At 42.0% G+C, this 16,021-nt stretch overlaps 1 protein-coding gene across 2 annotated transcripts in view; it reads right to left on the reverse strand.

Annotated features, from left to right (window-relative positions):
* Positions 1–9,628: 9,628 nt before the first annotated feature.
* The window catches only part of LOC143983253 (lysozyme g-like), a 50,107-nt gene continuing 43,714 nt past the window's right edge, over positions 9,629–16,021 (reverse strand). For both annotated transcript variants that reach the window (XM_077482723.1, XM_077482724.1), the window contains 2 exons: positions 10,391–10,529; positions 9,629–9,824 (listed from right to left, as the gene is read on the reverse strand). In XM_077482723.1, coding sequence (XP_077338849.1) covers positions 9,691–9,824; positions 10,391–10,529 — 273 coding nt within the window. In that variant the 3' untranslated portion in view covers positions 9,629–9,690. The remainder of the gene's footprint in view (positions 9,825–10,390; positions 10,530–16,021) is intronic.

A 16,021-nucleotide genomic window follows, 5' to 3' on the forward strand; every position in this document is an offset into this window, starting at 1 on the left:
TCCCAGATCCTGCAAAGCCTGCGGCAGAATCCTCATATTCTTTGGATCAAGGAGAGGGACCATTACTGGCTGGCCACTCTCCTTGATCCACGGTACAAGAGTAAGGTTGCGGACCTTATCTTGCTGTCACAGAGGGAGCAGAGGATGAGACATCTCCGGGAGGCCTTGCAAAAAGGTCTGTGCAATGCGTTCCCAGAGACTGGGAGGTTACAAACTCCTGGTACTGGACAACGTGTTGCTGAGGCTTCGGTCAGTCACAGAAGGAGCGGTGGAGAAGGTGGCTGTCTGACCGATGCCTTCAGACAATTTTTTAGTCTGCAGCCCCAAGGTATGATCAGTTCCCGCAACCATCGCCATGGTCTGATTTACATGGTGCAGGAATACCTAGGGGCAAGGTCAGACTTGGACACCTTTCCCACTGAAAATCCTCTGGCTTACTGGGTCTTGAGGATGGATCACTGCCCAGAGATTGCACAGTATGCAATTGAGCTACTGGCCTGTCCTGCATCCAGCGTTCTTTCGGAATGCACCTTCAGTTCTGCTGGAGGCTTTGTAACCGATCACAGGGTGCGCCTGTCCACCAACTCTGTTGATAGACTGACCTTCATAAAGATGAATCCGTCTTGGATCACCACCAGCTACTAAGCACCTGAAGCTGATGTAACCGAATAATTTTTTAAGACTGCCTATGCTGATGCTGAGTGACTGTCCTGTTATGTTGACGGACTATCCTCTTCCTGATCCTGCTGATAGCTTGGAAGAACATTTTTGGTTCTGGGTGACGCCACCAGCCCAATGTTTCAGCCCCTGTTTAACATTGGCATGTAATTACAATTTTGGATGCAATGCTCATTCCTGCACTCCAACTAGAGTATATGGGAGAGGTTGCAGTGTCGTGGTACCAGAACCAGTGCCTAAGGCCCAATTTTTCAGCCGTTTAACAGGGGCATGTAATACAATTTTTGATGCAATGCTTTGCAGCAGGGCTCATTCCTGCACTCCAACTAGAGTATATGGGAGAGGTTGCAGTGACATGGCACCAGCAAGCAGTGCCTAAGGCCCAATTTTTCAGCCCCTGTTTAACAGGGGCATGTAATTACAATTATTGACATAATATTTCACAGCTGGGCCCATTCCTGCGCCCACCGAGAGTAACTGTGAGGACTTAGTGTTGTGGCACCACCACCACAACCACCAAAGGCCCAATTTTTCTACCACTGTTCAACGATGGCATGTAATTTTTCCTTTCCTTTTTTAATTTGGGTACGGGGTTCCCCTTGATATCCGTACAAGACCCAAAGGGGCGGGTAGTGGGCGGGGGGGGGGCTACCCATGCCATTTTTCTCAATGATTTTCATCCATATTGCTGGAACCAGATATTACATCAAAACCGCAAGCAGTTTTAACTGACTTTTTTTTCTGTTAAATGTCATTTTGTGGAGGGACTGTGGCACTTCACAGGCATACTATAGACACCCTCCAGGCACGACATTTAAAGGCATATTTCACTTTATTTTTACTTTAATCGTCATTAAAATCAGTGCTCCCAAAAAACGTCAGTTTTTAAAAAAAAAATTGGCATTGACCCATGTCCCCTGGGGTAGGGGCCGGGTCCCCAGACACTTTTTAGGACAATATCTTGCATATTAGCCATTAAAATTAGCACTTTTTATTTCGAACGTTCGAGTCCCATAGACTTCAATGGGGTACTAAAGTTTGAAAGTTCTGGTGCGAACCTAACTGGGGGGTGTTCGGCTCATCCCTACTTCCAAGCATGTGTAAAAAAATTTCGTGTCAGAATTTATACAGACGATCGGAATTTCCAATCAGAACTTTTACCGACCAAAAAATAGAGAACCTGTTCTCAATCTTTTGCTGGCTGGAATTCTGCCAGCAAAAGTCTTATGGAGCATACACACAGTCGGAATTGCTGACCAAAAGCTCACATCCGACTTTTGCTGGCAGAACTTCTGATCGTGTGTATGGGGCAAAAGGGACAAAAAGAAGAGTAGAAAGTCTACCTGCAGAAACGTCAACCACCTTTTACTAGGGGAAGGTGAGTACGCCTATATGTCCAAAGAGAGACTGGGTATATTCCCCTCAGGCAGTTCAGTGGCAAACTAGCAACAAAAAAGCAAACTGAGGCTAGTTGGAGTGGGAGGGATTATATAGTGGATGTACCTTTTAGCCAATCAACTAAAAATAATGTGCTCTCACAGATATATATTAGCATGCCCCTCAACAAGTAAGGGTGGAACCTGATCTTTGAGACTATACGCATGGATGATAGTCTGCCTGACAAAAAAAAAAAAAACTCTAGGGAGAGGCAATGATGAGATTGCAGAGCTCTTATAATACCACACCTGTACAATGTCAATGCTGTTTAAGCATCATTTTGCCAATGACCTTGGCGGAAAAAGGCACTCAGTTCTTAGAAGGGTTTATCTCCAGCAATTAGGGTCTTCCAACTTCATGAGAGGCTAAACAGGGAGGGGTAGGTTTGGCAGGGAGAGGATCCAAACAAATTACTAAGGATGAGCTCAGGCATTACCAGCCCAGCCCAGGGGGATTTCAGATCATTCTCCAGTGATAGTAGCATTGAAAATGAGAGAACGAAGGGTACAGAGGGCGTGGAAATTGAACCCGCTTTGGTTGGAACTAATAAAAAAAGAGACGGAAGAACGCCCTGAGAGAATCCAGTGGGAGCTAAAAGAATTTCTAAAAAATAATCGGGGTACAGTAAGGTCAGGGATCCTATGGGATACTCTGAAAGCTTACCTGAGGGGTCTGCTGATCCAATCAATAGCAAAAATAAATAGAAAATCCAAGGAGCAGGAGGTAAGAATAGGTAGAGAAGTGCTGGAGGCTGAAAGAGATTTTATTAGTGACCCCATCCAGGGTAAGAAAAAAATCTGGTTAGACAAACAAGAAGAATTTAGGTTAATAACCCTGAAGAAAGTGGAGATACAACATCAGTTACATCGGCAAGTCTCCTTTGCTGAAGGGGAAAGTATGGGAAAAATGTTAGCACAACTGGTGAAGAACAACATGGGCCCCTCTTCAATCCCGGCGATTAGGACAACTGAGGGAGAAGTTATAACGGAAACTGGGAATATATGTCAAGTATTTGGAGGATATTATAAAAAACTTTATACTGCACAAAAAGTGGGGATGGATGAGCAGATGGAAACATTTTTAGGCCACCTAGAGGTACCATGTCTGACACAAGAAGAAAGAGAAGAACTGGAAGCCCCTATGACTCTGAAGGAACTTCAGGAAGCAGTTGCGAGTATGCCAAATCAGAAATCGCCTGGGCCAGATGGGCTACCGATTGAAGTTTATAAAAACTATGGCGAGATACTGCTTCCTGAGCTTCTGGAGATGTTAAGAGGAGCATATGGGGAGGGTAAACTGCCACCATCAATGATGGAGGCAGTTATAATCTTGCTGCACAAAGAAGGAAAGGACTCACTAGATGTAGCAGCATATAGACCAATCTCTCTCTTGTGCACTGATACAAAGATACTGGCCAAGGTTCTAGCGATTAGGCTTAATCGAGTTATAGCAAGATTAGTCCATACGGACCAAACAGGGTTCATTGCCAATAGGTCAACTAGTATAAATATTAGAAGAGCGTTCTTGAATCTTCAGATCCCAACGGATAATGATACCCCGGGGGCAGTTGTGGCATTGGACGTAATGAAAGCATTCGATAGTGTAGAATGGGGATATATATGGAAAGTCTTGGAGAAATTTGGCCTGGGTCCTTTTTTTATAGGATGGATTAGGATGCTATACGATAAACCTAGCGCTAGATTAAAAATTAATAACGAGTTCTCTGATAAAATAGAGCTGGGGAGAGGGACGAGGCAGGGGTGCCCGTTGTCGCCCCTGCTCTTTGTGTTGGCTATAGAGCCTTTGGCATGTGCAATCAGAGCAAACCGGGAAATAGTTGGATTTTTGAGAAAAACGGGGGAGGAAAAAATCTCTCTCTATGCAGATGATATCCTGTTATTTCTGGGGGATATGAGGCACTCACTGCCAAAGGCAATAGGATTGGTGCAAGGGTTTGGAGGCTTCACAGGACTGGAGATTAATTGGGAAAAGTCGGAATGTCTTCCGTTAGACCCATCTGGTCAACAAACAGCCCTGGGAATCCCCCAAATGGCAACAGTAGATAAGCTGAAATATCTGGGAGTAACCCTGACAAGGGATCCTAACCAGTATATAAATTATAATCTAGTCCCATTAGTGGTTAAGTTTAAACAAAAAATTGCTATATGGAAGAGAATGCCTCTCTCGGTGGCCGGTAGATGCAACCTGATAAAAATGATATGGATGCCCCAACTTTTATACATATTGCATAATTCCCCTATATGGATTAATAGATGTTGGTTTAATAAGATCGAGATGCTGTTTAGGGAATTAATATGGAAGGGAGGACAGGCTAGATTGAGGTTGCGGATGCTCCAGCTACCGGGAGAGGAAGGTGGTTTCGCAGTCCCCCACCCGGAGTGCTATTTTTGGTCATCCCAATTACAACAGTTAGGGGGAATAGAAGAGGTGAATGGTGGAACCCCAAACGGGATATTAGTATTAATAGGCTCCCCGCATAGAACGTTGATTGAGACCCTGGAAGCGGATTCATTCCAGTATAGATGCCCCACAGTAAAAATGATGATAAAACTATGGGATATAGTTAAAAAAAAAATGGGATACAGTAAAATAACAAAGTTTACACCCCTTTGGAATAATAAGAAGCTACAAGAAATATGGCGGGTTGGAAAAATTGTAGAATGGGAAAAATGTGGTATTGTAAGGTTGAGTCAGCTATATGGAGGTAGGGGTTTTAAATCTTTTGAGCAATTACAAAAAGAATTTAAGTTACCACAAAAGTCGTTTTATGCTTATATACAAGTAAGGCACGCTTTAAAGACCCAGCTTGGAAACGTAGTATCAACATGGGAAGAACTGTCCCTGTTACATCTAGTAGCACAAGTAGGACCCACTAAAGGATTAATATCTAAATTTTATGCCCAGTTGGGTGCACAGATTAATTGTGAGAAGAAAGGGAGGGTTGAGAAAGGGAAATGGGAGCAAGACATAGGTAATATAACACGAGCGCAGTGGAAAAATATTCTAGAGGCATGTCCAAAAGTCTCAGTCTCTCCCCCCCATAAGATATCTCACTTGATGGTAATTAATAGAGCTTATTATACCCCCCAGAGATTATTTAGATTTGGTAAGAGAGCAGACGATTGCTGTCCTAGGTGTGGGGGGACAGGAAATTTAATACATATGCTCTGGAAATGTCCTAAATTATTTAGATATTGGGAAGGAGTGGTAGAAACACTAAGCAGAGTCTTTAGGACGGTAATAGAATCAAACCCCATAGTGTGTATCCTGGGATATAGAGACGAGAAAGCAGAGAGAAAGGGAGTAACTATCGTAATTCTAAGATGCCTATTTCAAGCTAGAAGAATGATTGCTAGAAGATGGCAATCAAATCTAGCTCCTACAATAGAGGATTGGGTGAGCGCTGTAAACGAATATCTATGTAAGGAGAGAGCGGTATATGCAAAACGAAATAACCTAAAAGAGTTTAACAGAAACTGGCGAGATTAGTTAGTAGAGATGCATACCCCAGTCTAAAACACATTAGGAAAAGGGAGTAGAGAAGGGGGGGGGGGGATGGGAACTGGGTGCGGGTAGGGTAGAGGCTAATAAAGGTATCAGAATTACTACAACACATTACAACACAAGTATGTTACATTGAAGGTTAAAAGCACAAATATATACACTTGAGAGGGGGAGGGGGGGTTGTAAAGATATAAAGGGAGGGAAGGAGGGAGGGGGGTATATTAATAGGAAAAATGTTGGAAGAGTAAAAAGAGTCAAGGAGGGGTAAAGGGGGTTATAGTACTGTCTAGATAATGTTTTCATTTTCCTTTTTTTCTGTTCTTCTTATTAAATTATACTCGTTGTATGGATGTATACTTATTGCCCCCTTCTTCCTGGCACTTTAAAACCCAGACTCCTGGTTGGAAGGAATATGTAATGAACTGTTGGCAATTTTATTTGAAAAAGGTGTTTTGTATAGTCTGAAAATTTAATAAAGATTAAAGTAAAAAAAAAAAAAGGATGAGCTCAGGCATGTTCACTAACAGCACATGCAGAGCCCGCCAGGAAGTCGGCACTGCACATCGCTAATCAAAGGCAGTGAGACATTTCCCGATCTCTGCAGCTGCATATCGGGCCAATGTCTCACTGCTTGTGATTGGCACTGTGCAGTGCTGGCTTCCTGGTGGGCTCTGCATGTGCTGTTTGTGAACACGCCTGAGCTCATCCTTACAAATTACTTACCAACTGCAATCAGCATGTGGCCTGGAGCTGACCAAAAAAAGAACATCTTTTATTCAGCTTGACACATGTTGTCATGTGGGGCTCCAAATGAGGTGTTAACCCGTTATGTGCTGACGTGAGGTGGGCCAGGAAATGGGATATACACATAGCAGGAGGGGGAAAGAGGAAGGAGGACGGAAAGGTCTATGAAGGATAAAGGTGTCTTGGATATACACAGCTGAGATCTCTCAAACAAAATAGTTTTATATTGCTGATAAAGTATATTATTTTAACATCCACATAGCAGGAACTATTTAATCTTTGTGCCATAGCATTAGAATTGTTTTATTTCTACCTGCAGCATGATATAATTATATTCCAATTATAGGAGAAATACACATCTTTGTATCGCTATAAAAAAACTAATTCCTAAGTCTGTACAATGGTTTTGTTATGATATGTGTTTAAACATAAATTCATCCCCCCCCGTTCCCCACAGCTCGCAGCGCCGTCATGCATACTGTGGGCACCCGGCTGTGGCTTCACAGCCGGGCACCCACTGCGCATGCACGAGTGGCGCAGGGAGCCGTGATACGCCGTACAATCACTTGGGACACGTGACAGGTCCCAGGTGAATGTGCGGCGCGAGGGGAAGTGATGTCACCAGCCCGGGCAAGGAAGAAGGCAGACTACGAGGGACCCCCTAGCAACAGGTATTTAGAGGTGAGTAAAAAAAAATTTTTTTTTGCCAATTATTTTTTTTTTTACGACTTTTAAGCAGCTTTTGATTTTTTGGTGGCAACACCACTTATAATATATATATATATATATATATATATATAGTCTTTGTTAAATTACCAAGTTGATATATGGCATAACATTCTGTACATGTTTTTTTAAAGTTAGAGCTTGCAAGATCTGTTTGTTTGAGAGAAATCACGTTTCGATTTCAACCCTTTTTTTTGTGGTGTCACTGAGGAAAAAAAGTTAACCAATAATGAAGCAGTTACTAAGTTTTAAGATGTTGACATTTTAAAACTAGAGCTTGTGGTTGTGTCTCAGCATATATATTACCCATATTGTTAATATTTGAAATTATATTCATTGTTTATTACCAGTTATATTTTGATATTATTTTGCACTGATTTGAGTAAAAAAAAATAATTATATATAATTTTTATTTTTTTTGCAAAATATCGTATTCCTTTGTCTTCAGCTTACCGCAGATAAACAAATTTGAGTGATTTGTGGAAATATGGGGAAATCTCATAAATCATAGATTTTTGCTTATTTCCATAAACATTAAACTGTTTAACATTTCAGTATAAATACCCTGACAGTGTTATATCTCCAAACAGTATAAAACAGCTTGCTGTAATCATATCCTTTCTATGGGTTAAGCTACTAGAAACTTTGAATGCAGGATTTTGTAGAAATGTTTATAGGTGCAATTAGAAGTGTGTGCAACAGAGTACATTATAGAAAAATGATGATTGGTGATATCTTAAACTATATTGTATGACTGCTTGAAATGATTGGTCGTATGTATACACAGACCCTATTATGATGCCGCTCTGCATCTCCAGTACAAATACCCAAAACTCCAGGTAGATAATCGCTTCTAATATTTTGCTGCAGCAGTGCTTTGCCGGCGGTATATCCGTGCTGTCCCATTGATTTCTATGGGCAGGAGCGGTGTATACAATGCTCCTAAGATGCTGCTAGAAGACTTTTTTTTTACCGTCCTGCTAGCGCTCCACTCCAGTGTGAAAGCCCTCAGGGCTTTCACATTGGAGAGACAGCAGCGGCTATTTCAGGGTGGTTTGCAGGCACTATTTTTAGCACAATAGCGCCTGCAAAGCTTCCCGGTGTGAAAGGGGGACGAAGTCTGACCATTGGAGTACAGGCAGGCTGTGCGCAGGTAGAATGCAAAGAAGAAAACTGACCATTCTGGGATAGCTGTACTTCCATGCGTGGCATGGGCACTTTGAAATAGGAAAGCAGAGGACTAGCAGAATCACCAGGTATTTTATACAAAAGCAAAGAGAACAGAATACTTTTTCATACAAGTACACGATAACACAGACTCACATATGAGGAATGTGAAATGTTGGGGTAGCATACACTTTAAATGTTGGATACCATTAACATGATGATTATGAAGGAAAGGATAGCATTAACCTTTTGATTGAAAGAAGAAGCATAATCAAATCCTGAAGTCATGTTTTGTTTTGTTTGTGTTTTTTTTATTTTTTATTGGAGTTTGAATTTGTCAGTGACTGTTCCTATTTTTTAACCTTGCAGTTTCATGATCAGAAATTGTGTGTGGAGATTAGCCTGAAGACTCCTGCTAGTAGATGGTGTTCATAAGTGTTCAGCATGTAGCTGGCAAGCTTGCCATCTGCTCACTGCACAGGTTTGATTGATGATGATCCTGTTATGGGTCTCACAGCCTGCCATTGCCATCAGATCCCGTTTATGACAGTGTGCGTGGTTAAGCAGTTTTCAAACATTTAGAATTATCATTCTATTGCTTCTTGAGTGTGTACTATTTTCTCATTATGTAGTACTCATTTGAGATGCTTTCAGACTACTTTCTAAATGCTTACTAGCTGCCTAAGGCTACTTTCATACTGAGGCAGTGGGGGCATCGGCGGTAAACCGTCATTTTAGCAGTGCTTTTTGGCTACTAGCGGGGAGCTTTTAACCCCCGCTAGCGGCTGATAAAGGGGTTAATAGCACCCGTGTAGCGCCACTGGCGAATCGCTTTGCAGGCACTTCGGTGGCACTACCGATTGATTTCAATAGGCAGGGGCGCTTTAGGAGCGGTGTATACACCGCTCCTAAGGCGCCCCAAAGATGCTGCTTGCAGGACTTTTTTTCTTAACATTGGGCAAGTGTGCTGCCCAAAAAGCGACAAGAATACACTGTAGGCATTCTGTGAAATGTGTGGTGGAACAAAGAGTCATTGAGTATCCAATCTTATGCTGTCCGTACACACAGCCATATGTAGCCATCAGCAGTTGAAGGCATAGATCAGGGTAACCTGCCATCCATAGCTTTGATTGTTTTAGGACTTTGAAAGAAACTGTTGGTAGTGTAGTGCCTTGACCTGTTCACTTATTTCTCTGATTGACAGCTAGTTACATTTATCTGAAAACTGGCCTGTGTATGATTAGCATTTGTATTGTATTTTGTAACTTTGGAACACAGAATACCACATCCTACAACTACCGGTATGTCACTCACATTTTTAACAAAGAAAAGTACACAAAACACACAAATGTATTTTTGCTCATTTGTTTATGTATTGTGGAGTATTAATGTTAGACGCCAACAGCATGGTCTTTAGAATCCATTTCTATTGTAAAACTTTGCCCGCGCAACACAATCATTTGAGTAGTCCTTCCCAGTTGTATTACTGTCAACTTCCTCAAAACTCTTGACGTTGTCTGGACCCATGTTGTATGCTGCTAAAGCACCTGTGACAAAAAGATTATATATGTAGACCTTAGTGAATGTGGTAAAAATTCACTTTGTAAAGAATACCCAATCGTGCACAAGGAAAATAAAAAACAACCACTTTTTTGCTTGCATACCATTCCTTTACAAGGTGAAGTCTATTTGCCTTCAGTAAATCAACCCCATTATCTTGTCTTTTCTTCTGCGGATAGAAAGGAACCACTGTATAAGCCCTGAGTTGCTTTGAGCTCTCAGAGGACTGAGCACTGGAAGGGGTCTTTTGTTTTTAAAATTTTGATGGCTTAATAGTGAGGCAAAGGAGGGGGGCATACAATTAACCTGTTGCTGACAAGTTCACTTTAAAGCATACTTTTACCAGTTTACAATACATCAAGATATTCCTCTGCTAGAGATTAGTGACTTGACAATTAGGAAAGATGAAGGAGGGAATGTGCTTTCATAAAGCACTGACCGTTCCCATATTTAACATGACATTTTCTTTTTAAGATATCCAATCACTTTATATATACGCTATGTTAACATTTGAATCTTCACGGATTACACATTTGATCATGTGGATGATTACCTTTCATAACCTGGCTTCTTGACCAGCTTGGAAATTTTTGCTTGATTGCTTCAAACATGGAAATCAGTATTTCTGTGGCCTGTAAAATATGCTCTTCACTGTCCCATGCTCCACGCGGAGTATGCCATCTTTTGTCGATCTGGTGTTAAGAAAATCATATGATTTTTTAGTTGAGCTTTAAAAAGTACATACAATTAATATTACCACATTTAGTTGTAGCAGATTGGGGAAGAAATACTGTATTCTGTATTGTTCCATTAAAGTCTACATAAAGTGGTATTAAACCCAAAAATCATTAGATGTGGTAGTTTTCTTCTTTTAAGTTTTTTTCTCTTTTTCACTCAGGTGGTGCGTTACTGGCCAGATCATCAGGTGAAAACAGAGTGCTCCCACTGGATGAACGGGCACAGCAGACAGGAGCATTGTCATTTTGGGGAGAGGGGAGCGTTAGATATACTAACAGATATAAATGCACTAACAAATTGAAGCTGAACTCCAGCTAACAATTAAATCAGTGTAAAATACTGTAGCTGCTGCCTTTAAATATATGGACACTTACCTGTCCAAGGAGCCCACGATGTCTGCACCCCCGTCAATTTTCAGATTGGCTGTCAGGTGCTGCTGCCAACATTCGTCATAAGGGAAGCCAGCAGTGAAGCCTTTAGACATCACAGCTGGATCCCTACTGTGCATGTGTTGTGCTTTCTAACTGACCCGGTGCCAGAGGAATGAGGAGGGAGCTGAACTTCTCAGAGGCGACGCTGTCTCCTAGAAGTGGGGAAGAGCACATGTCAAAAACAGGTACCTGTTCCACGAACACCCCCCCCCCCCACTCCTATCCGGAAAGGTGCCATATATGGCACCAGAGGGAAGGAGAAAGTAGATAAGTGGAGGTTTGAAGCTTTTGGGTGGAACTCTGCTTTAGGCGGTTACAGCAAACCTGTTTTTTTTTTTTCCCCTTTGGGATAAAATTTGTAATTGTAAGCACTCCTGCCAGCATTGAATTGTTTGTCTCATCCCTGTAACTGATACTTCTGTGAGAACTTGTTTTTTGGGAAAACAAGCTTACCAGCCAGATCAGCAGGTGAAAATAGAAGAAAAAGCCTAAAAAAAAACAACAAAAAAAACCCTAAAAAAACAAATGCAGCCATCACACCTAAGAATTGGTAAGCTGCAATATGGCCGGGTTCACACTGGTACGACAAACGCTCCGACATTGGGAGCTCATGTTGCATGACGTGTGAAAAATCAATGTTTCCCTATGGGAGCCGTCTTAACTGGTCCGACTTTGAAAATGCTCCCTGAACTAATTTGGTCCGACTTTGATCCTACTTCAGCCCATTGACTATTATTGAAGTAGGATCAAAGTCGGATCCTTGTCCTAACTGTCCGACTTTGGCATCCGACATTGTGTTATTTCCTGCCCCCTGCTGTAGCCCCTCCCAGTGTGCGTTAGTACAATTTGTCCTTTGACCAATCAAAACTATCTGAAAAGTAGGATCAAAGTAGTATCATGTTCATGAAAGTCAGATGGATGTAGGACTGATGTCGCAGAGCAAAGTAGGATGAAAGTTGTACTACTGTCGTGTAGTATAGTGTTAACCCGGCCTATAAGTGTAAGTGGTGGCGGAAAGCGATTGCCAGTTAAATTAGCAATAGTCTGCTGCACCCGGGATTCCCTGAACGCCAAGACTATGTAATGATTGAGCCCGGGTTTACACTGACAGCGGGTTTGAAATTAAATTCAGCTGAACTCACACAATTTTATTCCCGCATGTCAGTCTGACGGTGGGTTCCTGCAAAGATGGCTATACAAAATTGCACCCCAAAGTCACCAAAGGTAGTACAGAAATTACTTTTGGGAATCAGCACAACAGTGCCATTGCTAGCAATAGTTGCCGATTCAGCAGTGCGATCTGAAATGTCAAATTGCATGCCGAATCACATCAATGTGAACCTACACACGATGAGATTATCGGACGAATGATCGTCCGTTTTTTATTGCATGCTAATCTCAGATCGAATCTGATGAGTTTACTAAAGTCACGAAAATTCCCGCACGACAGAAAAAAAATTCGGAAGTGATGTCATGTGTTGTAATGCATTTGTATTGCATTTTCGAACGATAGCTGTACTGATTACACGAAAATCGTACGATCTGGCATCGTCCGAAAAAAAAATTCCGTGCACGTCCGATAGAATAATATCGGATGAACTGTTCGAATCGGCTCTCGAAAGCTCTGTACTAACGATCCGATTATCGTACGATCGCATCGAAAGCGGTATTTTCTGTACGATTTTCGGATCGTGTGTACGGGGCATAAGCTAAATGTGTGAGATGTGCCGACTGTGTGATGGGATTAAAAAATGACCCCACTATAAGGCCTTTTTTACACTGAAGCACTTGTAAACTGCCAGTAAAACACTGAGCACATTTGAAAAGCTTTTCAGGTGCTCTTGAAGCGCTTTCCATTCATTTCAATGGTGAGGGGTGTTTTTTCACCAACCTGCCAGCGCACTGCCCCAGTGTGAAGCATTCATTGATTTTAATGAAAATAGGTTTTCGCAAGCTTTTCATGTGCTTTTTTTTTAGCGTGAAAGGGGTCGTAGGGAATGAACCGGTGTTAATGCAAGGAATTGTGTGTATAACCTGGACTGTCTGATGAGCATCACTGCCAGATATACATGTAGATAAACACAAATAATAAACTTGTGTGAATAACAACAAAGTGTTTGTGAGCTTATCTAACCATTCATCCGACAGTCCAGTTTATACATACATAATTGCTTGCATTAACACACATTCATTCCCTTTATAGTGGGTTAATTTTTTAATCCCATCACACAGTCAGAACATATCACACATTTAAGCTGCAATATAATAAAGGTTTGCTTTTGGGTTTATTACCACTTTAATGAGTCTTCTCAAACACAATGTAATGCATGCTGTTATGTGTTAGGCATTTGTTTTTCTGCCCCTAGAAGGCGATAGGTATGCATATAAATCCTTATGCAGCTCTAAAAACCTGTGAAGGAACTTAGAATCATGCAGGCTGAATGCACCTTAAAGTGGATGTAAACCCTCACATATACCCAGTGAAGTGAACAGCGTCAGATAATACACAGAGATTAAACAAATCTCCCTACATAAGTTTTACTTGTATATCTGCTGTCTTCAGCTTTATATATTCTTTAGAAAGCACACATGGGGTTAGAATTTTCACTTCCTCATTCAGCAGTAGGAGGGGAGTGTTGGATTACACTGGGAGACAGCTGATTGGAGGAAAGGCACACACCCCCCTCCACATAGGCAGAGACTTTCACTGTCCTGTGAGTAGAGAAGCTTTCTGCTAATCTATTTATAGCACCCACCCTGACACAAAGTTCAGGCTGGTTTTATCACATGTCTGAGAACTTGTCAGATGTTATCATGCTGATACCAGAAGAACGGAGCAGGAGAAAGACAGGGAGTCTCCCATATGGCTTTTCGCAAACTCAAAATGTGCCATTTTGTTTTTTTGCTGAAAGTAATGGCTTTATTTTGGCCACTCTGCCAAAAAGCTGAACTCTAAGGAGCGTACAGCTTATTGTCATCCTATGTACAGATACTCCAGTCTCTTCTGTGGAACTCTGCAGCCCCCTGATTAAAGTGGTTGTAAAACCACTTTTTGGATTTCTACCTATAGAGAAGCCTAGAATAAGGCTTACCTATAGGTAGTGGAAATATCTCCTAAACGTGTGCCGTTTAGGAGTTATTTTAGTTGTAGTCCGCCGAAAATTCCTCTGACGCATGCGCGGGGTAGAAAATAAACTAAGTGCCGTTTCTTCCCCAGCCTGTGCCGTTAGTCACGGCTCCCGTGCGAATACACGGGAGTGATGTCATGCGGCTCCAGCGAATCAGAGCCGGAGTCCGCGGGCCAGAAGATGGACGCTGCCCACACAGGGGACATCGCTGGATTCTTTTGCAGGTAAGTGGCAAATAATGGGCTAGTATGCAACGCATACTAGCCCATTATGCTTTTCATTTGCAGGCTGCAGCAGCGAGCAAAAGAGAAAGTAAAACCCATCAGGGTTTACTTCCTCTTTAATGCCCTCCTTGCCCGGTCTGTGAGTTTTGTTGTGCGGCCGTCTCTTGGCAGGTTTGTTGTTGTGCCATGTTCTTTCCATTTGGTTGATAGATTTGATGGTGCTCCTAGGGATCAAAGATTTAAATATTTCTTAATAACCTAACCCCGACTTGTACTTCTCAACAACATTGTCCCTTACTTGTTTGGAGAGTTTCATGGTCTTCATGGCAGTGTTTGGATAGTAGTGCCTCTTGCTTAGGTGTTGCAGCCTCTGGGGCCTTTCAAAAAGGTGTGTATATGTAATGACAGATCATGTGACACTTATATTGCACACAGGTGGACATCATTTCACTAATTATGTGACTTCTGAAGGTAATTGGTTGCATCAGTGCTTTTTATGGGCTTCATAACAAAGGGGGTGAATACATACACACACGCCAGTTTTTTTATTTCTGAAAAATGGTTTATGTATATACAGTGCCTTGCAAAAGTATTCGGCCCCCTTGAACTTTTCAACCTTTTGCCACATTTCAGGCTTCAAACATAAAGATATAAAATTTTAATTTTTTGTGAAGAATCACCAACAAGTGGGACACAATTGTGAAGTGGAACGAAATCTATTGGATATTTTAAACTTTTTTAGCAAATAAAAAAACTGAAAAGTGGTGCGTGCAAAATTATTCGGCCCCTTTACTTTCAGTGCAGCAAACTCACTCCAGAAATTCAGCGAGGATCTCTGAATGATCCAATGTTGTCCTAAATGACTGATGGTGATAAATAGAATCCACCTGTGTGTAATCAACTCTCTGTATAAATGCACCTGCTCTGTGATAGTCTCAAGGTTCTGTTGAAAGCGCAGAGAGCATCATGAAGACCAAGGAACACACCAAGTAGGTCCGTAATACTGTTGTGGAGATGTTTAAAGCCGGATTTGGATAAAAAAGATTTCCCAAGCTTTAAACATCCCAAGGAGCACTGTGCAAGCGATCATTTTGGAATGGAAGGAATATCAGACCACTGCAAATCTACCAAGACCTGGCCGTCCCTCTAAACTTTCAGCTCAGACAAGGAGAAGACTGATCAGAGATGCAGCCAAGAGGCCCATGATCACTCTGGATGAACTGCAGAGAACTACAGCTGAGGTGGGAGAGTCTGTCCATAGGACAACAATCAGTCGTACACTGCACAAATCTGGCCTTTATGGAAGAGTGGCAAGAAGAAAGCCATTTCTCAAAGATATCCATAAAAAGTCTCGTCTAAAGTTTGCCACAAGCCACCTGGGAGACACACCAAACATGTGGAAGAAGGTGCTCTGGTCAGATGAAACCAAAATCAAACTTTTTGCCCGCAATGCAAAACGATATGTTTGGCGTAAAAGCAACACAGCTCTAACTCTCAGCACACCATCCCCACTGTCAAGCATGGTGGTGGCAGCATCATGGTTTGGGCCTGCTTTTCTTCAGCAGGGACAGGGAAGATGGTTAAAATTGAGAGGAAGATGGATGCAGCCAAATACAGGACCATTCTGGATGAAAACCTGTTGGAGTCTGCAAAAGACCTGAAA

Source organism: Lithobates pipiens, unplaced genomic scaffold (assembly GCF_037356315.1).
Source record: "Lithobates pipiens isolate NorthernLeopardFrog02 unplaced genomic scaffold, aLitPip1_a1.2 Scaffold_16, whole genome shotgun sequence".
NCBI classification, from domain to species: domain Eukaryota; kingdom Metazoa; phylum Chordata; class Amphibia; order Anura; family Ranidae; genus Lithobates; species Lithobates pipiens.